Genomic DNA, 24,953 nt, shown 5'->3' with positions numbered 1-24,953 from the left:
CAAAAAATCTTTTTTTTTTTTGAAGATTTTATTTGGCAGAAAGAGAGAGAGAGAGAGAACACAAGCACAGGGAGTGGGAGAAGGAGAAGCAGGCTTCCTGCAAAGCAAGAAGCCTAATGTGGGGCTCAATCCCAGAACCCTGGGATCATGACTTGTACCAAAAGCAGACACTCAACCACTGAGCCATCCAGGCGCCCCTAATCAAAATATCTTGTATTTTATTTCCTCCAGAATATTTCCTACCTAATTATTATGTTTACGTGATAAAACAGTAGGCAGCTTTAGCAAGTTTTATTAATAATTCATTATGCTGGAATGCCTGGGTAGCTCAGTTGGTTAAGCATCTGCCTTCAGCTCAGGTCATGATCCCAGGGTCCTGGGATGAGCCCCATGTCAGGCTTCCTGCTCAGCAGGGAGTCTGCCTTTCCATCTTCCTCTGCCCGCCCCCACTGCTAGTGCTCTCTCCCTCTCTTGCAAATAAATAAATAAAATCTTAAAAAAAAAAAAAAAAGTTCATTATGCCACAGGAAACGGTAATACTGAAACAACCAAAAAAGTAGAAACATTTAGATACACACATTAACATAATCATTATACCAAAAATATATAACTGCAAGTAAACAACAAAAACATGCGAAAATTTTAACAATGGTTATCTCAGGGGCGCCTGGGTGGCTCAGTGGGTTAAGCCGCTGCCTTCGGCTCAGGTCATGATCTCAGGGTCCTGGGATCGAGTCCCGCATCGGGCTCTCTGCTCAGCGGGGAGCCTGCTTCCCCCTCTCTCTCTGCCTACTTGTGATCTCTGTCTGTCAAATAAACAAATAAAATCTTAAAAAAAAAAAAAACAATGGTTATCTCAGAGGTGGGTAGGATTTCTATTACTTAATTTTGTATAATTTTCTGTAGGTTCTAAATACTTAACTATAATAATTTATTTTTATCAGAAATTTAAATTATTAAAACACACGTACATACACACACGCACACACACTCACAAATATCTTTGGAAAAGTGATAGTTAATACACATACCTGGAACTGAATGAGTGGCTGATCACCAAACACATATTCTACTCTCCCACTTACTTGCAACACATAGTCATAGGGACTAACTTCATCTTCTTTCCCATGAATAGTCAAACGTTTTTGGATTGCCAGTTCATTTATTTTGATAGGATTCATATTAGGAGATATTTGAAAGCTAAACACATCCTTAAAAGGGGGGTAGAAAAAAGGAACAATTTTATATTTGTGCTGAAAAAACTCTCTTTTCATTTATACTTATTACTACATTGTATATAGCCATACATAGTATGTCCATATATATATGTTACATATGTATATCCTTTACATTTAACATTCCAGTACATTTTCTTATTTTCTAAATATAGTATGTCCACAACAAACTTAAGATTTCTGATAATTTGCAAGTCATCTTACACTATGCAAAGTGCTACAGATCCCACAGATAAGATTCATATTTAACTAAAGCGTATATTTAACTAACGTTTACCACCAGAGGGTTTATCAAATACATTTCTCAGTAAATATCTTTTATATTTTTTAATATCTTTGTTTTAAAAAGGTCCAAAAATCCTGTAGTTGTTCAAACGTAGTCCATACTAAGAATTTTATGTTATATACCAATTAAATTATAAATGAACAAACATACCAATTAAATTATAAATTAACAATTCAGTCCAATTTTATAAACATGTAAAAAAGAAACAAAGGTTTCATTAATGAGAAATAAAGATATAGTCAGAACTGAATATCAAATCTTCTCATCACAAATCCCAAATGTATAGATATTAAAGATCACTTAATAACATCTGAAACTTCTCATAATCTAGCAAAGTAATTTCCCACCATATGATCATATACCAAGGATTTAAGAAAATTCACTATCTCCTAAAGCAGCCAACTGCTACTCTGCACAACTGTGGCTGTTAGAAAATTCTCTACTGACCAGAGGTTGCTTCTGCAGTATTTCCACCAAGTTCAGTCACCTCCCTTTTCCACAAGGTACTTCAAATTTCAACTTTTTAAACCTAAACTTACTGGGTGTTCCTTTTCTCTAGTATTTTTACCTTTTTTTCCTAATGGTCTATATGAGTTGGTGCTATATGCATCAAAGCATATGAGCCAGGATCCACAGAGTTATTTGAAAAGTCACTTGACTCCACTTTCCTCCCCTAACTCACTTCCCCAAAAGATACCAACGACCTCATATCCTTCGGCTGCCAACTGTCACCTCCTCTCTATCCCACTCACACTATTCTACTTTGGCAATTCTTCATCTTTCTCCTAAAGAGCAATATAGCTTCTTATTTAATTTCCTGGCACTATCCACCTCAAAACCTTCAGCTACCTTAGAAAGTAACCTACTTTAAAAAATAGACTCACAAAGAGATATGATACTTTTTTAACATAATACAAATGGTCCTAACTGTCTAAAGCAGCGCTACCCAATAAAACTCTTTAAAAATGGAAATAGTCTATTCTATGCTATCCAGTACAACAGCCTCTTAGCAGCCTCTTAGCCACAACAAGTGTTTTGGGTTTTTTTTTTTTAAGATTTTATTATTTGACAGAGAGAGAGAGAAAAATCACAAGTAGGCAGAGAGGCAGGCAGAGAGAGAGGAGGAAGCAGGCTCCCTGCTGAGCAGAGAGCCCGATGCAGGGCTTGATCCCAGGACCCTGAGATCATGACCTGAGCCAAAGGCAGAGGCTCAATTCACTGAACCACCCAGGTGCCCCTCCACAAGTGGTTCTCAAGAAGCTTGATATGTGGCTAGTGCAAAGAACTGAATTTTAATTTTACTTAATTTAATTAACTTAAATTCATATTTAATGTACAAATGTGGCTAGTGGCTACTGTATTTAAACAATACAGGTTTGAATAATAAGGCCTTAAGCTCCTTAATATACCATAAAATTATTCTATGACTCCCATTTACTATTTCATAAACAGACTTTTTAGAAATAAAAAACTAGAGGACACACTCATTATCAGATAGCAAGAACCTACAGAAAAGACCAGAAATCAGAACTAGGCTTGCAAAACTGCAGATATTACAAGTAATACTCAGAATATAAAACAAGTTTAGTTAATGTGCGTTAAGAATTAAAGGTTGTTTGAAAATGAGTAAAGAGCAAAAAATCTGAAGAAGAATCAAAGAGAACTCTAAGAAACAAAACATATTAAGTGAAATTAAAAATTCAATGAAAAGGAACATGGCAAATTTTAAAACATTTTTCAAATTTGACAATATCAAGTGTTAGCAAAGATGTGAAGAAACTAAACTCTCAAAATATTTCTGGTAGGAATGTAAATTGGAAAAACTGTTTGGGGGGGCGTCTCGGGGGATATAGTTGGTTTAGCAACCAACTCTTGGTTTCAGTTCAGGTTGGGATTTCAAGGTCCGGAGACTGAGATCCACATCGTGTCCCTGCACTCAGCCAGAGTCTGCTTGGGATTCTCTCTCCCTCTCCTCATGCCCCTCCTACTTGCATAAGCGTGCTCACTTGCTCTTTATCTCTCTCAAAATAAACAAATCTGGGGCGCCTGGGTGGCTCGGTGGGTTAGAGCCTCTGCCCTTGGCTTGGGTCATGGTCTCAGGGTCCTGGGATCGAGCCCCGCATCGGGCTCTCTGCTCGGCAGGGAGCCTGCTTCCTCCTCTCTCTCTGCCTGCCTCTCTGCCTACTTGTGATCTCTGTCTGTCAAATAAATAAATAAAATCTTTTTTAAAAATAAATAAATAAATAAAATAAACAAATCTTAAAAATAAAAAAAAACAAAGAAAGAAAGAAAAACTTTTTGGCAATATATATTAAAAACCAATTACACCCATATACCCATCACTCACCAATTCCATTTCTAATTGTATATTCTAATACAAATACATAAACTGATGGTATTTCATACAAAACAATGTTGAATTTGAAATGCTCTGTGTGCATACATGTATATAACACAAGAATTGAGAAAAATCTGAAAACTGACTAGAATTTGAGGATAAAAGCAAGTAAAATAAACTAGCTAAACAAAGAATAAAAAAGACAAGACACATATAGGGAGAACACATTCCCAACATACGTGAATGACAAAGATTCACTACTCCCCAAAACCAAGAACGTATACAAATCAGTAAGACACACATGACACAGTTTTAAAATAGACAAGAAACAAACACAACAGAAATAGGAATGTTTCAAAAATATGTGAAAAGACATACCTTATCTCTCAGTTCTGAGAGAGATGCACCTGAGACCATGGAGATACAGCTGACACTTGAGGAACATGGGTTTGAACTGTGTGGGTCCACTTAATTATGTGGATTTTTTTTATAAATACTGTAAATGTATTTTCTCTTATGACTTTAATGACATTTCTTCCCCCTACCTTACTTTACTTAAAAATACAGTATATGACACGTATAACAAATATGTGTTAATCAACTATTTATGTTATCAGTAAGAGAGTCAGCAGGAAGCTATTAGTAGTAAGTTTTGTGGGGGTCAAAAGTTATCTGTGATTTTTGAATGTGGAGGGGTTGGCACTCAACCCTTCCATGTTCAAGGGTCAACTGTACATTTGTATAATGGATCTGTATATAGTACCAAGGGCTTGAAATCTTCCTTTAAAGACCAATCGTAATCTCATGATGATTACATTCAAGTCTTATGAAGTGTGTGTGTCTATGGTGTGTCTCATCACCCTTATTAATTTTCTTCACATAAACTGTTAATTAGATTGACTTGGTCAGAACTAAACTGGTTTTTCCTGTATCAAGCAATTTTCCAACATTTCTTTTAAATACTTCACAAAATATTGCACCTTTAAAAGACTTGTGATTTTCCTCAGGAGTCAACTTGCATTGCTTAATGCTTACAGTCAGCTACATGAGAGACTACCCAACGAAGATACTGGGCATAAGGATGGAACAGAAACTCCTGTTTAGGAGGAAGGGATACAGTTCATTTGTGACTACGTCTGTTATCATGACATCTGTGCTTATTTAGATAATGTCTACACAGGTGAAGAAATTACTCTTTATAGTTTTACTCTATGTGCTTCATTGTTTCTCGTATTTCTGCCCATGCTTCTGATACATTCTCTGAAATCCCCCCCATATAGTCTCTACCTCCTTCTACCTTCTCCACAACCCACCCTGTTCCCTAACACACAGGAGACTATTTCAAATGCCATGTGCCCTTCTCCCTTAATTGATGCAATTATTTCATATAACTTATGCGTTTGAAAGTGATGCTCAGGTTTATCGGTATCCTTAACAAATTATGACTCTTGGAATTAAAAATAATGCCATGGTCTGGCTGCTGGGACTAATGTTCTTTAAAACAGAAACATGACAGTTCCATGATTATATTTATCTTGCTTCTCAAGAGCCCTGCTCTATACTGGATGATACTGAAGATATGGTCATCAAAAATTGCATGTTTTTCACAGAAACTACTGTCTATATTGCTCCCTAACTATCCTGTAAAACCATTTTTAGCCTATACGAGTACTTGTTATACTTCATCTCATGTTTAGTGTTCCTACATACTGCTCCCTAATGTTGGTCATTAACAGTAATGACGAAATGGCAAAATGATTATTTTACATAGAAGTTGGAAGGGCAAAAAAATGCATGTATGAGGGATCAGTAAGCTAACCATTCTTTATTATGAAATCATAATTCTTATTTTTTGTTGGTGAAATATTTATCCACTTATGAAATAGTACTGATAATAAATTAGGAATTTGGGGTTTTATTTGTTTTTAAAGATCTTACTTGCAAGTAATTTCTACACCCAGTGTGGAGCTTGAACTCACAACCCTGAGATCAAGAGTTGCATGCTCTACCACCTGAGCCAGCCAGGCTCCAAATTTGTGTTTTTTAAAATGGACTTAGTTGCCTAAACAAAGAGGGATAAACTCTATGTGGCTTTCCAAGTTTCTTTAATAACTTAATAATTTTAATAGTCTATACAATACAAAATAGGAACTTTTTGTTTAATCCCCAGGGAACTGTTTGGCTAAAAGAAAAGTAAACTAAGAAGAGTTATGATAGCTCTATCTCAACTATCTGAATATTTGACACGTATAATGAAGGGTAGACTGAATGGGTACTTATGCAAAATGAGAATGGACAACCACATGCAGAAGTCATAAAAGGCTAGTTTGAATTTTTAAACACATTTTATATCAAAATTTAAATATGTGCTTGTCAAAAGTGAAAACATGCTACTTCTAAAGGTCGAATACTTCCCCGAGTACTGAATGTATTTGGTCAGAGAAACTACACTATATAAGGGATGGTGAAAAGATTATATTATATAAAGAATCTGACTAGATGATCTTCAAACTACTTTCAGCATTAAAGTCTGACTGTTGGAGGGGAAGATGACAGAATAGGAAGAGAAGATCACCCAGTCCCATGAATATAACAGATAACTATCAAATTCTCCTAAATTAAATACTCCAGAAATGAATCTGAAGACTGGTAGAACAAACTCCAGAACTAAAGCTAGAAAAGCCGCCACACTGGAGGGAATTGCAGAGATGAAGCTTAGGAGAGAAACAAATCATGGCCTTTGCAGTATGGAGGGAGCCGCTACAGCACAGAAAAACAAGAGACAAACTGTAACACAGAAGAGCACCGGGGGAAAAGAAGTCCACATAGTAACCAGCAAGAAAAGCAAGAGAGTCCCATTTCATAAGTTCCTGCAACCAGCCAGTGGGGCTTAAAGTCTGCAATTCTAAAGGCAGTGGGCTTGGCTCAGGGAAAGTCCAGAGGCATGGGGGCTACTCTTAGAAACAAGGTGGAACAAACAGCCCAAGGAAATACAGAATGAAAACAGAGATCTTTAGAGTGCCTACGCACACAATGGAGAAGCTACTTGCTCAACTCGCAGCAGTGGAAAGAGTTCCAGAGAGGCAGCCCTCACAGAGAAACCTCATGGGGGAAAAAAAGGAACTGCAAGGCACCACTTCCCTTCCCTATCCTTCAGCATAAACACAGAGCCACCTGAGGGAATGAACACAGCATTAGCACTCACATGTAACTTGCTTATACCAAGCCCTGCCCCCCACACTCTTGTGGATCCATCCTCCCTGGTTACACTTGCCCTAGTTACACTTGCCTCAGTCCCACCACAGCAGGCCTCCTCACCCAGATGACCAGCCCAAACCCCTGACCAGCACCGTATCTCCTGACTCAGGAGTTTTGTGAGGCCTCGGTTCTGGTGACAACAGCAACAGATCTCATTTCGTAAGTCGACCAGAGCACATCTAGTTAAAACACACCATATTCAGGCCAGGGACCAAACACTGCCCACAACAGGCAAAGAGAGCCTCTGTGGACTATATTGATCTGAAGGATAAAGGAGCCAGGGCACAACAGCAGAAAACACTCAGCACACAATAGAGATGCTACTGGAAGCACCAGGCTGTGAGGAACAGGGAACACTACACTGCAGAGCACTACAGGACCTCTTCTGCATAAGGCCATTACTCAGAAGAACAGAAGATGTAGCTGACTTTCTTAACACATGGAGAAATAGGCACAGAGACAAAATGAGAAGACAGAGGAATTTGTCCCAAATGAAGGAACAGACCAAGACCAAGACCAGAGATATAAGCAAAACAAATATAAATAACATGCCTAATGGAGAATTTAAAGCAATGATCATTAAGGATACTAACTGGGCTTTAGAAAAGCATAGAGGACATCAGTGAGACCATTAACACAGAGAATAAGAAAAACATGGCAGAGCTAAAAGGCTCAATAAATAAAATAAGAAACATGTTTGATGGTATGAACATCAGGCTGGAAGAAGCAGAGGAACGAATTAATAGCCTAGGAGACAGAGTAACAGAAGGTAATCAAGATGAACAAGAGAGAAAAAAGTACTTAGGGAACAAGTAGAAAACAGTAACAGACTTAGGGACCACAATACTTCCACCAAAAGTAGTAACACTCACATTATAGGACTCCCAGAAAAAGACAGGGAAAAGGGGTAGAGAATTCATCTGAAGAAATAAGAGCTGAAAACTTCCCTACTTTGGGGAAGGGAACATACCCAGATGAAGAATGCACAGAGAGCCCCCAACAAAATCAACAAAAGCAGCCCCACACAAAGACATGTTACAATTAAAATGGCAAAATATAGGAATAAATAAAAAATATTAAAAGCAGAAAGACAGGGAACCTGGGTTGCTCAGTTGTTAAGCGTCTGCCTTCAGCTCAGGTCATGATCCCAGGGTCCTGTGATAAAGCCCTGCATCAGGCTCCCTGCTCAGTGGGAAACCCACTTCTCCCTCTACCACTCCCCCTGCTTGTGTTTCCTCTCTTGCGACCAAATAAATAAATCTTTAAAAAAAAAAAAAAAAAAAGCAGAAAGACAAAAGAAGAAAGTTACATATGAAAGAAACCCCATAAGGCTATAAGCCCATTTTTCAGCAGAAACTTTGCAAGCCAAAAGGAGTGGAATGATATATTCAAAGTGCTGAATGGGAAAAACCTGCAGTAAAGAATACTCTATCTAGCAAGGCTATCACTGAGAATAACAGGAGAGATAAAAGGGTGCCCAGGTGGGTCAGTGGGTTAAGCCTCTGCCTTTAGCTCAGGTCATGGTCTCAGGGTCCCAGGATGGAGCCCCACATCAGGTTATTTGCTCAGCTGGGAGCCTGCTTCCCCCTCTCACTTTTCCTACTTGTAAGCTCTCTCTCTCTCTCTCTCTCACTCTCTGTGTCAAATAAATAAATAAATAAATAATCTTTAAAAGATCTTAAAAAAAAAAAAAAGGAGAGATAAAGAGTTTCTCAGACAAAGAAAAACTAAAGGAGTTAGTGACCATTAAACCAGCAATATTAAACATAGGACTCTTTCAGTAAAAAAGAAAGACCGAAAGTGAAAGTATGAAGGTAGGAAACACAAAAACAGTAATGAATATTTTTGTAAAATATCATTCAAGGAACTCACAAAACCAAAGGATGTAATATGATAACACATACCTAAAACATGGGAAGGTAGGTGCCTCGTTAGCGCAGTAGGTAGCGCGTCAGTCTCATAAAACATGGGAAGGAGAGTAGTAAAAAATGGGTTAAAACCTAAATAACCATTAACTTAATATAGACTGCCATATGCAGAGGTGGTTATACACAAACCTAATGGCAACACAAATCAAAAGCCACTAATAAATATGCAAAGAATAAAAGAGAAAGAAATCCAACTGTATCACTAAAGAAAATAAGAAAACCATGAAAGATAGAAAGACAAGAAAGGGTCAGAAAAAATCTTCATTAACAACCACAAAGCAGGTAACAATAATATGGCAATATACATATATATACATATATGATTACATTGAATATAAATGGACTAAACACTCTAATCGAAAGACATAGGATGACAGAGTGGATTAAAAAAGCAGGACCCATCTATATGCTGCCTATAGGACACTTACTTTAAAGACTCAAAGAAACCCACAGAGAGAGACAAACCAAGAAAGAAAATCTTTACAGAGAACAAACTGATCGTTACCAGAGTGGAGATGGGTAGGTGGATGGGTGAAACAGGTGACAGGGATTAGGAGTGCACTTTTCTTGCTGACAACTAGGTGATTAAAATAACTTTAAGATTTTATTTATTTATGACAGAAAAAGAGATCACAGGTAGGCAGAGAGGCAGGCACAGAGCAGGGGAAGCAGGATCCCTGCTGAGCAGAGAGCCCAATGAAGGGCTCAATCCCAGGACCCTGGAATCATGACTCGAGCCGAAGGCAGAGGCTTATCCTGCTGAGCCACCCAGGTGCCCCTAAAATAACTTTTTTTAAAAACTGGAAGTAAATAAAAGAATTTGGGAAAAAATTCTATGATTGCTTGGAATCCAGTAGATTTCACAATATCTCCATTTTTCTTCTCATTTCAAAACATTTATTTTCACATATACTTTATTACAACGATGATTACTGAAAAATATGTATATCCAGCAGAGAACTGACCCATATGCACTGAAATGCAGACTGACCTAGAAGGGCAAACTGCCCTGAGCCAGTGTTTTCAAGTTGAAATCTAGTCACCTTTTAGTGGTAAAATTCTTCATTCCATCTCTTCCAACACTGCAGAATTCCCTAAATCATATTTCAAATTTGATCTTGAGACTTTGTAATATCCAAATCTTGATTTAAACTGAACTTTAGTCTCAACATATCTCGGGAGAGAGCAACAAAAAAAACTTTTAAGCTAGATAAATCTCCTTCATAAAATGCCAGAAGGCCAGCCGGCTCTTTCCTTCTTTTGTATTTGTTCTTACAATTATTTAGAAACATATTGTTGGAAAGGAGGCAAAACTGAATAAAACTGAAACACCTGGATAAAATCCTGTCTCTATCACAGACCAGCTATAAGATATAAGACCTGGCACGAAAGAAAGAAACAAGAAACAAGAAACAAAGAAATAGAGAGAGACAGAAAGAAAAGAAAGAGAAAAAAAAAAAAAAACTTCTCTCCCTTTCATTTTCTTCATTGTAAAATGGGGATGATAACATTTTACAGGTTTTTTTTAAAGATTTTATTTATTTATTTATTTATTTGACAGAGAGAGAGAGAGAGAGAGAGAGAGAGAGAGCAATCACAAGTAGGTAGAAAGGCAGGCAGAGAGACGGGGGGTGGGGAGAACAGGCTCCCTGCTGAGCAGAGAGCCCGATGTAGGGCTTGATCCCAGGACCCTGAGATCATGACCTGAGCCGAAGGCAGAGGCTTAACCCACTGAGCCACCCAGGCACCCCTATAGTTGTTTTAAAAGTGGAGAATATACTTAAAAAATATATGCCTTTCATAGTTCTTGGCATGGTAAAGTGCTCAATACAGAATGGCTACTGAAATGGTTTATGTTGTTGTTATCACAGTAACTGAAGAACACCACAAAATATCCTTGAATGCCTACCCTAATTCTAAATCCAGATCCTAGATGATAAAATGACCAGACTAGATACAAAGGCAGTCTCATAATCTGGTTTGTAAAATAGCTGTGACCATTCAGGTATGGATTAGCTGTAAATATACTCTAATATAATGCCCATTTCCATATCACCATGAAATGCATATATAAGAATATGAGAAAAGAGATCACGTGATCAAACCTTTCATTTCAAAGGCAACAGAAAAATCAAATAAGAAAATAAAATATCTACACTAAAGAACATTATCTAGCCTAGGATTGGCAATTTTTTTCTGTGAAGAACCAGGCTTTGCTGACAACCCATGAGTCTGTGTCTCATTCCTTTCTCCTTCCTTCCCTCCTGTCCTTCCTCCCTTTCCTTCCCTCCTCTCTCTCTTCCCTTCTCCTTCCATCTTTTAAAAATTCCTTGAGGGGCGCCTGGGTGGCTCAGTGGGTTAATAAGCCTCGGCCTTTGGCTCAGGTCATGATCTCAGGGTCCTAGGATCGAGTCCCGCATCGGGCTCTCTGCTTGGCAGAGGGGTCTGCTTTCTCCTCTCTCTCTCTCTGTCTGCCTCTCTGCCTACTTGTGATCTCTCTCTGTCAAATAAATAAATAAAATATTTTTTTAAAAAATTCCTTGAGTGTTTTAACATCCCTTTAAAATATAAAAACCAGAAACTGGGGCGCGTGGGTGGCTCAGTGGGTTAAGCCGCTGCCTTCAGCTCAGGTCATGATCTCAGGGTCCTGGGATCGAGCCCCGCATCGGGCTCTCTGCTCAGCAGGGAGCCTGCTTCCTCCTCTCTCTCTGCCTGCCTCTCTGCCTACTTGTGATCTCTCTCTGTCAGATAAATAAATAAAATCTTTAAAAAAAAAAGGTAATAAAGATTACTATTAAAAAAATAATAATAAAAAATAATAATAATAAAAACCAGAAACTAATAATATACTATATGGTTAATTGATTTTAAATAAAATTTAGAAATAGTGAAATAAAAATGATTTCTAAAAAATACATACATACATACATACCATTCAAAAACTGCAGTTTCCCAACCCCGATCTAGACTAATATATTACTGTATCATAAAATCATATGTGCAAAAGATGTGTCATTTGTTATACGTAATTCTAAATTTCCATCTTTAAATCTAAAAATGCTTTTAATAAAATTTACCAGCTATCTCCTCTACGATTGGTGTTGCATTCAGGTAAAAATCACAGATTTATTACAATGTATTTCTTAAAATAACATAACACTACCTGACAATTTTCAAAATGAACAGCCACAATGAGCTTTCCTCCATAAAGTTTATCTTCTAAGTTTTCAAGGACCGATGGTTCATGTTCTGGTGGGTATGTCTGCTTTAGCCAATCCATCCAAGACAATCCCACAAGCGACTGAATCTTTTCCTCACTGAATTTGCGCATTTTTATTCGGAACTCATTCACTTCAGGATCCTTCAGTGCATCAAATTCATGTAGACCTAAACAAATTTTTTTAAAGTGTCATTCTGAGTAGCTAATAATAATACAAGAAAATAAAAAATATATTCAACTAAATATATTGGATATTTGGTTTTTATCACGCAAATAAAACTGGGCAGGAAAATATGATGAAAGATCAAAAGAACATCCAGAAAAAGTAACAAATTTCATGTACAGAAGATGAACATAATTAGATTTCTAAAGAAGATAAACTTGAAACCTTTAAAGAAATGAAATTGGGTATGAGTTTTTAAAGGTAATCATTGAAATAGTACACACTTTAAAACCACATACAAAATATCCAGTTTTTCTTTACAAACCAAGTAAGTCACATTTACTATATCTGAGAAAACCTAAGAATCTGAAAACTTTTAAGTTAATGAACTTAAAATATAAGCTATTACTTAAATTAAAACTTAGTAAATTTAAATTTTATAGATTAAACTTTCAATTCACTGTAATTTTAACAACGGTTACAGTGTATCAATTAATCAAAAATCTCATAAAATTATTCTTTGTTGTACTTAATTATGACCACTTCTACCATCAAAACAACTAAATATAGCAACTTTTTCATAAAATTATCATTATCTTAATAAATAATTTTTGGGGTGCCTGGGTGGCTCAGTGTGTTAAGCCTCTGCCTTCAGCTCAGGTCATGAACCTCAGGGTCCTGGGATCAAGCCCTGCATCAGGCTTTCTCTCTCCTGCTGCTCTGCCTCTGCCTACTGGTGATCTCTCTCTGTGTCAAATAAAAAAAAATTTTTTTAATAAAATAAAAAATAAATAATCCCTGAAATCTACAATAAATGAACATGCAGAAATTTTTATATGTACATTACATATAAAAATTAATGGTGAGATTGGCAAACATTTTAATTTAAAGATTATTCAGACTGGCCACACCTCATGATCCCAGTACAGCTCTTTCTGCACACAGGTCCTGTCCCCATGCTTTAATAAAACCACCTTTTTGCACTGAAGATGTCTCAAGAATTCTTTCTTGGCTGTGGGCTCTAAATCCCAGCAACACCCCAAAACTACATCAATCCTGTGCATGTATTGAGGAGACTTTTCAGTGCCAGCTCTCTCATTCTTCTAAAGTGCTGCTTAGGTGTTCCTGGGGGGCTCAGTCGGCCAAGTGTCCAATGCTTGGTTTTGGTTGAGGTCATGATCTCAGGGTCGTGAGATCGAGCCCTACATCTGTCTCTATACTCAGCACAGAGTCTGCTCAAGACTCTTTCTCCCTGGGGTGCTTGGGTAGCTCAGATGGTTAAGTATCTGCCTTCAGCTTGGGTCATGATCCCCAGGTCCTGGGATTGAGCCCCATGTCAGCTCCCAGTTCAGCGGGGAGTCTGCTTCTCCTTCTCCTTCTGCCTCTCCCCTAGCTTGTGCTTGTTCTCTCTCTCCCTCTCTCTCTATCCCAAATGAATAAAACACCTTTAAAGAAGGGCGCCTGGGTGGCTCAGTGGGTTAGGCCACTGCCTTCAGCTCAGGTCATGATCCTGGAGTCCTGGGATCGGGTCCCACATCAGGCTCCCAGCTCTGTGGGGAGTCTGCTTCTCCCTCTGACCTTCTCCCCTCTCATGCTCTCTCTCTCTCTCAAATAAATAAATAAAATCTTTAAAAAAAAAAAAAAAAACTTTAAAGGAAAAAAAACTTTCTCCATCTTGCTCTGCCCCTCCCCCTCAAATAAAAATCTTTACTAAATAAATATTAGAATCAATTGTGGCATTAAATACAGAAAAATAAAAATGTTCAAGTTGCATAATGCAGCAAAGTTAAAATCCTGAGGGTACATTGTGACTTCCTGGAGAGTTTTAGATCTGGAATGGAAATACATACTCTAAATCAGCTATGAAGGAAACGTAACTTAACACAAACTAGCTGAGGCACTTTGGAGATTTTTCCCCAGCACTGCTGAAAGTACTTCTACCCACAGACATAGGTATTACAGGTAAGGAAAGAAAAATGAGTACCTAATACATCTAACAAAAATCAAACTCTTTATCTCCCTTTTCTACTAAAAGTCATGTCTAATCCACTTTCTAAATGTTCCTCAACTCTGTCTACTCTTCTAGTTCCTGCAGTCATTAATTTAATCCTGGCCATCACCATCCCTCCCTTGGGTTACCACATCAGTTTTCACTACTTCTCTATTCCCAGTCTTAATCTCTCTGATTCATTCTCTATTTTACAATGTGAATCATCTTTATAAATATAATCTGATCATGTTACTCCACCATTTAAATCCTTTTGATACTTCCCAATTGCTTTTAGGAATCAGTCTCTAATTTTTCATATGGCCTGAATGGCTCCACATACTCTGAAGCTGGTTGCCTCTCTCATCTTCCTATTTGTCTTAGCTATCCCTTTACGCAAACCATAACCAATTACTTTTATTCCGTGAATAGGCCATTCTTCACAGGTGCCATTCCCATTCAATTATCCTTCTAACTCCTCCTACCTGCTCAACTCCTCATCAGCACTGAAGGCTCAGTTTAGTTGTGTGTCTTCTATAAAGCCAACCCTCTCTCACTCAGTTGATTTTACCTCTTTGACTTATAGCAGTTTACACACTGTATTGTAATTGTCTATTTACTGATCCATATTTCCCACAGCATTGTGAGCTCCAAGCAAAGACCCAAGCTCACTGCTGTAGTCCCAATTTAAAACATTTGATACATACTGTTGAACTGCAATTGCTACTGCTTCGGTAATTTTTTCAATATATTGTAAATAAGGAACTCTGCTCATATAGCTGTTAGAACCATCTGAAGAGTATAGATTTCTTTAATTCATCCCAGACTCACTGAATTCCAATCTGAGAATCTGCTTTTAAAAAATAAATAAAAAATAAAACTTGAATTTAGAAACCACTACAAAGAGTTCTTAAAAATAGACACTTTGGGGCACCTGGGTAGCTCAGTGGGTTAAAGCCTCTGACTTCAGCTCGGGTCATGGTCCCAGTGTCCTGGGGTCGAGCCCCACATCGAGCTCTCTGCTCCACGGGGAACCTGTTTCCCCCTCTCTCTCTGCCTGTCTCTCTGCCTGCTTGTGATCTGTCTCTCAAATAAATAAATAAATAAAATCTTAAAAAAAAAAAAAAAAACAGACACTTTGCCAAAAATAAGAAATTAGCAGAGTGCCTAGTTAGTTCAGTCGGAAGAGCATGCAACTCTTAATCTCTGGGTTGTGAGTTCAAGCCCCAGAATGGATGTAGAGATTACTTTAAAAATAAATAAATAAAACAATTAGGTTAAGTAATTTAATTTTAACCTTAATTTCTACATGTCTTCTGGTAAGAAAATTTGATACAAAGCCTTAAATTTCAAGATAAGAATATTGTATCATTTACAATCAAGTATAATTTTTTTATTTTTTTATTTTTTTAATTTTTTTTAAAGATTTTATTTATTTATTTGACAGAGAGAAATCACAAGTAGGCAGAGAGGCAGGCAGAGAGAGAGGAGGAAGCAGGCTCCCTGCTGAGCAGAAAGCCCGATGTGGGGCTCGAACCCAGGACCTGGGATCATGACCTGAGCCGAAGGCAGGGGCTTAACCCACTGAGCCACCCAGGTGCCCCATAATTTTTTTTTTAAATAGGCATCCCACCCAGCATGGAGTCCAACTCAGGGCTTGAACTCACAACCCTGAGATCAAGACCTGAGCTGAGATCAATAGTGAGATGTTTAACCGACTGAGCACCCAGGTGTCCCAAATATAATTTTTTCACATAAAAAAAGCACTGAGTGGGGGCACCTGGGTGGCTCAGTCGGTTACTTACCTGCCTTTGGCTCAGGTCATGATCCCAGGGTCCTGGGATCTGGGATTGAGCCCCATGTCTGGCTCCCAAGAGGGAGCCTGCTTCCTTTGCCTGTCACTTCCCTTGATAGTGCACACACGCGTGCTCACTCTCTCTCTCTCTACCACATAAATAAATAAAATCTTAAAAGAAAAAAGGTATTGCATGAATATTTTCTTCACATTAAAGATACTGTTAAGGGCGCCTGGGTGGCTCAGTGGGTTAAAGCCTCTGCCTTCGGCTCGGGTCATGAACCCGGGGTCCTAGGATCGAGTCCCGCATCAGGCTCTCTGCTCTCGTCTCTCTCTACCTGCCTCTCCGTCTCTCTCTGCCTGCCTCTCTGCCTACTTGTGATCTCTGTCTGTCCAATAAATAAATAAAAACTTTAAAAAAAAATAAAGATACTGTTAAAATCCTGCAGTCACTTTAAAATATACCACAACTCGGGGCTCAGTGGGTTAAAGCCTCTGCCTTCGGCTCGGGTCATGAACCCGGGGTCCTAGGATCGAGTCCCGCATCAGGCTCTCTGCTCTCATCTCTCTCTGCCTGCCTCTCCGTCTCTCTCTGCCTGCCTCTCTGCCTACTTGTGATCTCTGTCTGTCCAATAAATAAATAAAAACTTTAAAAAAAAAATAAAGATACTGTTAAAATCCTGCAGTCACTTTAAAATATACCACAACTCGGGGCACCTGGGTGGCTCGGTGGGTTAAGCCTCTGCCTTTGGCTCAGGTCATGATCCCAGGATTCTGGGATCGAGCCCTGGATCAGGCTCCCTGCTCAGGAGGAGCCTGCTTCTCCCTCTCTCTCTGCCCCTGCTTGTGCTCTCTCACTCTCTCTGTCAAATAAATTAATATTTTAAAAAATATATATATATATACCACAACTTAAGATAGGTCAGGGAAAAAATAAGGGAGTTTTCAAAATTTTTTTTTTCAGGATGCTGACAAAATCCTCTGGTCAAGATTTAATGGGCATTTGAAGGGGTGACCTTCACCACAGAGCATAATCAGAAGACAAATAGAAGCTCTGTAAATAATTATTTATAATAAACATTAAAAAATAAAATGAGATACATCATCATGAAGGAAAAGGTATTTTTAGACCCACCAGGGCAATAACATCTGTAAAGGTTCCATTGTTTTCTTTGGGGGAGGAGAAGGCAGCAAACTCGTTCCTGAAGTTAAACTGAAATAATTGTTTATTGTTTTACCAGGAAGCATGACGTCACCAAGCCCCGGTTATAGTCATCACATACAAATTAGCAACTGCGAAAACGGACTTCTTAGGTACTTAAAGTGAAAATTCATTCCAAAATATTAAAACAGACTTACTCAAAACTTCCTAAATGCATGTTAACACTTGAATCTGTGTATATGATCATTAACATCAGGTTTTCTAGATATGCTGAAAATCTTAAAGTATAGTTTATTGTTAAGCATTTATAAACTGTTCATTTTATTTTTTTTAAGATTTTATTTCTTTATTTGACAGAGAGAGAGAGCAAGCAAAAGCATGGAGACTGCAGTGGGAGAGGGAGAAGCACGATCCCCACCAAGCAGGGAACCAACTTGGAGTTTGATCCCAGAACCCTGATATCATGACTTGAGCCGAAGGCAGATGCTTAACCACTGAGCCACCTAGGTGACCCATAAGCTGTTCAGTTTAATATAAAACAAGAGTTTGCATCTTGATCACTCAAACTGCAGGGCACATTTCATTAAAAGTTTTCATATAATAAACCTTACGATACAGAACAAAATATGGTCACACTGCTTATAGAAAGAAAAATTCAATTTATATATTACATACATATGACCCCTGCACTGTGGCAAGGTAAAGTCAGGGTTGCCAAATAAAAACAAAGACCAAAAAACAGCGCGCCCAATTCTATTTGAATTAGATAAACCATGAATGATTTTCATCATTGACTATATCTCATGTAATATTTGCATCTAGTATATATTTGCTAAATCTGCCATGCTCATGTAGAGATAACAGTGGCTAATGAGCCCATATTTTTTGAAGATCACAACTAGAAGATAGTGTAGTGATCTAAATTTTGAAAACATGATACATCTCAGAAAGATATCTATATCCTGACAAAAGTTAGCTCTCTCTGTGATGCTAATCTTTTGGGTTATCAAATATTTAATCCTTAACAATCAGTGTGGTTCTGGTCTACTTCCTTCCATCAGCAGGGAAACCTAAAAGCTATATATTTCATACACACAGAGACACATACACAAAAAGCCACTTGGAAAGAACTATATCTCAATATTATCAGTGGATATTCTTGTCTTCAATAACACTATAAGTCATTATTTATTATTTTTTACTTTCCCATATATTCTTCAATTCAAACAAAGGAGAGACTTTTTGTAATGAAGAATTTAAAGTTTATTGAAAAAATCTTTGGAGCCCTAGCAAATGGAAAGGAGTGCTTTCTAATGAGGCCATTAACATATAAGAAAATTGTGGGGTCTCCTGGATGGCTCAGTCAGTGGAGCATGTGACTCTTGATCTCAGGGTTGTGAGTTCAAGCCCCACACAGGGTGTGGAGATTACTTAAAAATAAAAAAATAAGAGGTGGGGGTAGGGGGGAGAGGGAGAGAGGGAGGGAGGGAGGAAGGAAGGAAGGAGTGATGGATGGTTGGGTGGGTGAGTGAATGAATCCTATATGGTAAATAATTACAAACTTATTGAAGAAACAAAAAATTATTTCCTAAACCGAACTAGCTCTCCTCTGAAGTAATCAAACCTTTTTAAGTACTATACTGTCTGGGTACTTGGGTGGCCCAGTCAGTGAGCAATCTGACTCTTGATCTCTGCTCAGGTCTTGATCTCAGTGTTGTTGAGTTCAAGCCTGGTACTGGTAGGCCCAGCATGGAGCCTACTTGAAAAAAAAAAAAGAAAAGAAAAAGAAAGAAAAAAGAAATACATAGAGAAAAGAGAAAGAAATACACATAGGCTGTCATTCAGTAATTCAACAAAGTTCTGTTCTTCTTCTAAGCACTCAGAGGGAAGAATGTAGCCCTACACTTGTAATCATTAGTTAGTCTGAATCACTATAGGTCAAGATCAAAGAATGCAATCTTACAGGACATGGTTCTTAGAAGGGATGATACTAGGTTATCTTGAAGACACTTATGATATTAAATGGGATGGTACTATATTATCTTTTGAGAGTGAATTTAGTCAATACAAGAGGCTAATCCAAATCCAAAAGCCTCCAGTGAGTTGTTTGGTTTTGTATTTCAATTTCAAGTCTCTTAAAAAATAAAAATGAAAACAACAACACAAAACTGCTACTGCAAAATAAATAAACTTCAAGCCTCCTCTGCAGTAAACCTCTCATAGTACTTAATTCTAGTATCATGTCTAAAGCAGGATATTGATATACCATTGGCCCATGTGATACCTAACATTATTATAGCAAAAGATACTCTATCACATTTTGTTACGATTCTCCCTGGAATTAATTTGCAAAGAATAATGTGGACATAACATATCCTGACTCCCTACAAAAGTATCAGTACTTAAAGATAATTTTAGTTAAGGAGTAAAATTTGTCAGTAATATGGGTTATTGACAGAAACTTTTCAATTAGCTTAAAGTCTTGATATACAGAATTTTATATAAATTGTGTATATAGTGTAGAGGAAGTTCAAAAGAAATGGAGGATGTATCTCTTAGAAAAGGGCTTCTCAAACTATCTGAGACAAAGGGACAACTTTTTCCTTTCCAATCTGCCAAAAAAAGGGCATATACTCTGGCTAATAAAAATAAGTCACTAAAAAAGATACACAAAACATATTACCATAGTGTCCCAGGGGTTATAACATTGCTACAGGAATTTATAAACATTTACTCTCAATTGTTACATGCACCTTATCTCAGACTAGTTATAAATTTACAAATAAGTATTGGCCTTTGAGCCACACTCTACAAAGCAATGTCTTTGATCATACTTACATGTTTATACATACAACCATAAATATGTAAAGAATTCATACCAATAAGTTTTTAAGTTACCTTTTCCTATAAGGACTCCAATTTTTGAGTCTAATTTTTCCCCTGGGTCACAACTTCTTGTCACTAATTTGAGAACTGGAAGAAAAGGTCTGACATCACAGAGTCTTCTTGTTTCATCTTCAAGCTCCTCATATACAGCAGTTTGATTCACACATGCAAACATATAGGAGTCAATTTCCATAAGGAGGTTAAACATTGGGTAATTGTGAACTTGCTTCCATAACATCTGCAGGAAAAAAATAAGACCTTTCTGGAACATAAAAACTTGTTCAAGTGTACAAAGATACGTCTACAAGGATACTCACTACAGCACTCTCTATAAAACTAAAAAAAAATAGGACAAGCCAAATGTTTAGCAATGAAGGACTGGCTAAATCAACTATAAAATATTACAAATCTGTAAAATTAAAATAAAAATTCACAGTAACATGGAAAGTTGTCCAAGATATATTAAGGGTTTTTTGCTTTTGTTTTTGTTTTTTTTTAAATACCAACTTACAAGATGGGATCAGGAGGGAGAAAACCATAGGAGACTCTTAATCTCACAAAACAAACTGAGAGATGCTGGGGGTGGAGGGGTATGGATAGGGTGGTTGGGTTGGATAGGTGGTTGGACATTGGGGAGGGTATGGGCAATGGTGAGTTCTGTGAAATGTGTAAGACTGATGATTCACAGACCTGCACCTCTGGCGCAAATAACGCATTATATGTTAATGAAAATAATTTAGAAAAAAATAAATAAAATACCAACTTACAAGGGAATACATATAGTATTAACCCATATTTGTAAGTAATAGTACAATGCACAAAAAATGCATTTACATAAACAAAATTAAGTGAGTATCTGCCAGACTTCTTAAGAGAGAGGACTCAAAATCAGAAATGAAAGAGAAGTTACAACTGACACCACAGAAATACAAAAGACTTTTAAGAGACTACTATAAAAAATTATATGGCAACAAATTGGAAAACCAAAAGAAACAGATAAATTCCTAGAAACGTACAATCTTCTAAGGCTTAATCAGAAAAAAAGCAGATACTCTAAACAGAGTGATAACCAGTAATGAAATTGAATCAGTAATTTAAAAAAACTTGCACCAAAAAAAAAAGTCTAGGGGCCGGTGGGTGGCTAAGTCAAGTAAACTTTGTTGGCCTTCGGCTTAGGTCAAGCGTAGCCACTCCCCCACCCCCACCCCACCCCCACCCTATAAGGCTCCCTGCTCAGCAGGGAGCCTGCTTCTCCCTCTCCCCCCTGCCGTTCCTCCGCTTGTCTTCTCTCACTCTGTGTGTGTCAGATTAAATAAATAAAATCTTAAAAAAAAAAAAAAGTCTAGAACCAGATGGCTGCATTGCTGAATTCCACCAAACATTCAAAAAACAATGAATATCAGGTATCGGGTGCCTGAATGGCTCTTTCAGTTAAGCATCCTACTCTTGATTTTGGCTAAGATCATGATCTCAGGGTCCTGAGATAGAGACCGGCCATAGGCTCCTTGCTGGGCATAGAGCCTGCTAAAGATTCTCTTTCTTCCCCTCTGCCTGCCCCTCTCTCCCTCTCCGGGTGGGGGGAAAAAAGAAATGAATATCAATCCTTTTCTTTTTTTCTAAAGATTTCTTTTATTTATGTATTTGATAGAGAAAGCGTGTGCCACAAGCATGCAAGCGAGGAAAGAAGAACAGGGAGAGGGAGAGAAAGAATCTCAAGCAGACTCTGCACTGAGCATGGGCCCAACTGCACAACCCTGAGATCATGAACTGAGGCCAACTTAAGAGTCAGAAACTTAAGGGCACCTGAGAGGCTCAGTGGGTTAAAGCCTCTGGCTTCTGCTCAGGTCATGATCCCAGGGTCCTGGGATCAAGCCCCGCATCAGGCTCTCTGTTCAGCAGGGAACTTGCTTCCCCCCTCTCTCTCTGTGCCTGCTTCTCTACCTACTTGTGATCTCTTTCAAATAAATAAATAAAATCTTTAAAAAAAAAAAAAAGAGGGGCGCCTGGGTGGCTCAGTGGGTTGAGCCGCTGCCTTCGGCTCAGGTCATGATCCCAGGTCCTGGGTTCGAGCCCCACATCGGGCTTTCTGCTCAGCGGGTAGCCTGCTTCCTCCTCTCTCTCTGCCTGCCTCTCTGCTTACTTGTGATTTCTCTCTGTCAAATAAATAAATAAAATCTTAAAAAAAAAAAAAAAAAAAAAAAAAGAGTCAGAGGGGCGCCTGGGTGGTTCAGTGGGTTGGGCCTCTGCCTTCGGCTTGGGTCGTGGTCTCAGGGTCCTGGGATCCAGCCCCGCATCAGGCTCTCTGCTCGGCAGGAAGATTGCTTCCCCCTCTCTCTGCCTGCCTCTCTGCCTACTTGTGATCTGCCTGTTGAATAAATAAATAAAATCTTTAAAAAAAAAAAGAGTCAGAAACTTAACCAACTAAGCCATCTAGGCACCCCACAATTCTTTTCTAACTCATCCAAAAAAAGGAGGAAGGAATGTTTCCAAATTCATTCTACAAGGCCAGCATTACTCTGATACCAAAATCAAAAAGACACTACCCAAAAAAAAAAAAAAAAATTACATACTAGTATCCCCAATGAACACAGGTGCAAAAATCTTCAACAAAATACTAGCAATGCAAATTCAACAAGACATTAAAAGGTTCATCACAGTCAGGTAGGAAATATTCCAGAGATGCAAAGATGGCTCATCATCCAAAAATCAATCAAGATGATATACCAAAACGAAAGATAAAATCATCTAATCATCTCAGAAGACGCCAAAACAGCATTTGACAAATTCCAAATTTGTTCATCATAAAAACTCTCAAAAAGGTGGGAACAGAGAAAATATACTTCAACATTATAAAGCCATATATGATAAACCCATGGCTAACATCATACTTATGGTGAAAAGCTGAAAGCTATTGCTCTAAGATCAGGAACAAGACAAAAATGTCTACTCTCACCACCTTTATTCAACATACAGTATTAGAAGACCCAGTCAGAGCAATCACACAAAAAGGAAAAGTATCCAAATTGTTAAAGAAGAAGTAAAATTGTCACTATTTGCATAAGACATGATACTATATATAAAAAACCCTAAAGATTCCACAAAAAATATTAGAATAAATGAATTCCACAAAGTTGCAGAATACAAAATATACAAAAACCTGTTGTTTCCATAAACTAGCAAAGAAATGAAAACAATGCCATTTATAAGTATATAAAAAAAAAAAAGTATATACCAAAACCTAGCCTTATGCTAAGTAAATAAGTCAGAGAAAGACAAACACCACATGATCTCACTTATATGTAGCATCTAAAAAACAAAAATAAAAACAGAAACTAATAAATACAAAGAACAAACTGATGGGGGGAAAGGTGAAATAGATGAAGGGGATTAAAAAATCAAAATACCGGGGCACCTGGGTGGCTCAGTGGGTTAAAGCCTCTGCCTTCGGCTCAGGTCATGGTCCCAGTGTCCTGGGATCGAGCCCCACATCAGGCTCTGTGTTCTGCAGGGAGCCTGCTTCCACCTCTCTCTCTATCTGTCTGCCTCTCTGCCTACTTGTGATCTCTGTCTGTCAAATAAATAAATAAAATCTTTAAAAAAAAAATCAAAATACCAGTTATGAAATAAATAAATCATGGAGATGAAAAGTACGGCAGTAAGAATACAGTCAATAATATTGGAATAACTTGTTGTGGTGATAGTAACTATACATATCATGGTAAACATTTCATAATGTATGTAACTGCTGAATCATAGTTTGTACACCTGAAATATAATATTGTATGTCAACTCTACTTCAATTTTTAAAAAAGTGATTATCTATGAAGATGTCCATATTTACCATTTTTTAAAATTTTATTTTTTATAAACATATAATATATTTTTATCCCCAGGGGTACAGGTCTGTGAATCGCCAGGTTTACATACTTCACAGCACTCACCATAGCACATACCCTCCCCAATGTCCATAACCCCACCCCCTCTTCCCCAACCCCCCTCCCCCCATCAACCCTCAGTTTGTTTTGTGAGATTAAGAGTCACTTATGGTTTGTCTCCCTCCCAATCCCATCTTGTTTCATTTACTCTTCTCCTACCCCCTTAACCCCCCATGTTGCATCTCCTCTCCCTCATATCAAGGAGATCATATGATAGTTGTCTTTCTCCGATTGACTTATTTCGCTAAGCATGATACCCTCTAGTTCCATCCACGTCGTCGCAAATGGCAAGATTTCATTTCTTTTGATGGCTGCATAGTATTCCATTGTGTATATATACCACATCTTCTTTATCCATTCGTCTGTTGATGGACATCTAGGTTCTTTCCATAGTTTGGTTTACCATTTTTTTTAAAGATTTTATTTACTTGACATAGACAGACAGTGAGAGAGGGGGAGTGGGAGAGGGAGAGGCAGGCTTCCCGCCGAGCAGGGAGCCCAATGTGGGGCTAGATTCCAGGACGCTGGGATCATGACCTGAGCAGAAGGCAGGCACTTAATGACTGAGCCACCCAGGCGCCCTCATATTTACCATTCTTATGAACATAAGTAACTTCTAATTAAAAAACAAACAAACAAACAAACAAAACCCAAAAAAACAGAAAATTCAAAGTATGCACCATCCTCCCTTACAAAATATTGTTTTTCCTGGATTCTTTTCTATTCACCAGGATTATCATTATTAATTAACAGTGCCCTG

The 24,953-nt window shown here is 37.9% G+C and overlaps 1 protein-coding gene across 3 annotated transcripts in view; it reads right to left on the bottom strand.

Moving 5' to 3' along the window:
- The window catches only part of PIK3CB (phosphatidylinositol-4,5-bisphosphate 3-kinase catalytic subunit beta), a 202,865-nt gene that overhangs the window by 91,748 nt on the left and 86,164 nt on the right, over positions 1-24,953 (bottom strand). For all 3 annotated transcript variants that reach the window (XM_047735812.1, XM_047735832.1, XM_047735822.1), the window contains 3 exons: positions 20,271-20,496; positions 12,209-12,432; positions 1,032-1,211 (listed from right to left, as the gene is read on the bottom strand). In XM_047735812.1, coding sequence (XP_047591768.1) covers positions 1,032-1,211; positions 12,209-12,432; positions 20,271-20,496 — 630 coding nt within the window. The remainder of the gene's footprint in view (positions 1-1,031; positions 1,212-12,208; positions 12,433-20,270; positions 20,497-24,953) is intronic.

Source organism: Lutra lutra, chromosome 1 (genome assembly GCF_902655055.1).
Source record: "Lutra lutra chromosome 1, mLutLut1.2, whole genome shotgun sequence".
NCBI classification, from domain to species: domain Eukaryota; kingdom Metazoa; phylum Chordata; class Mammalia; order Carnivora; family Mustelidae; genus Lutra; species Lutra lutra.
This window is presented reverse-complemented; position numbering and strand designations above follow the sequence as displayed.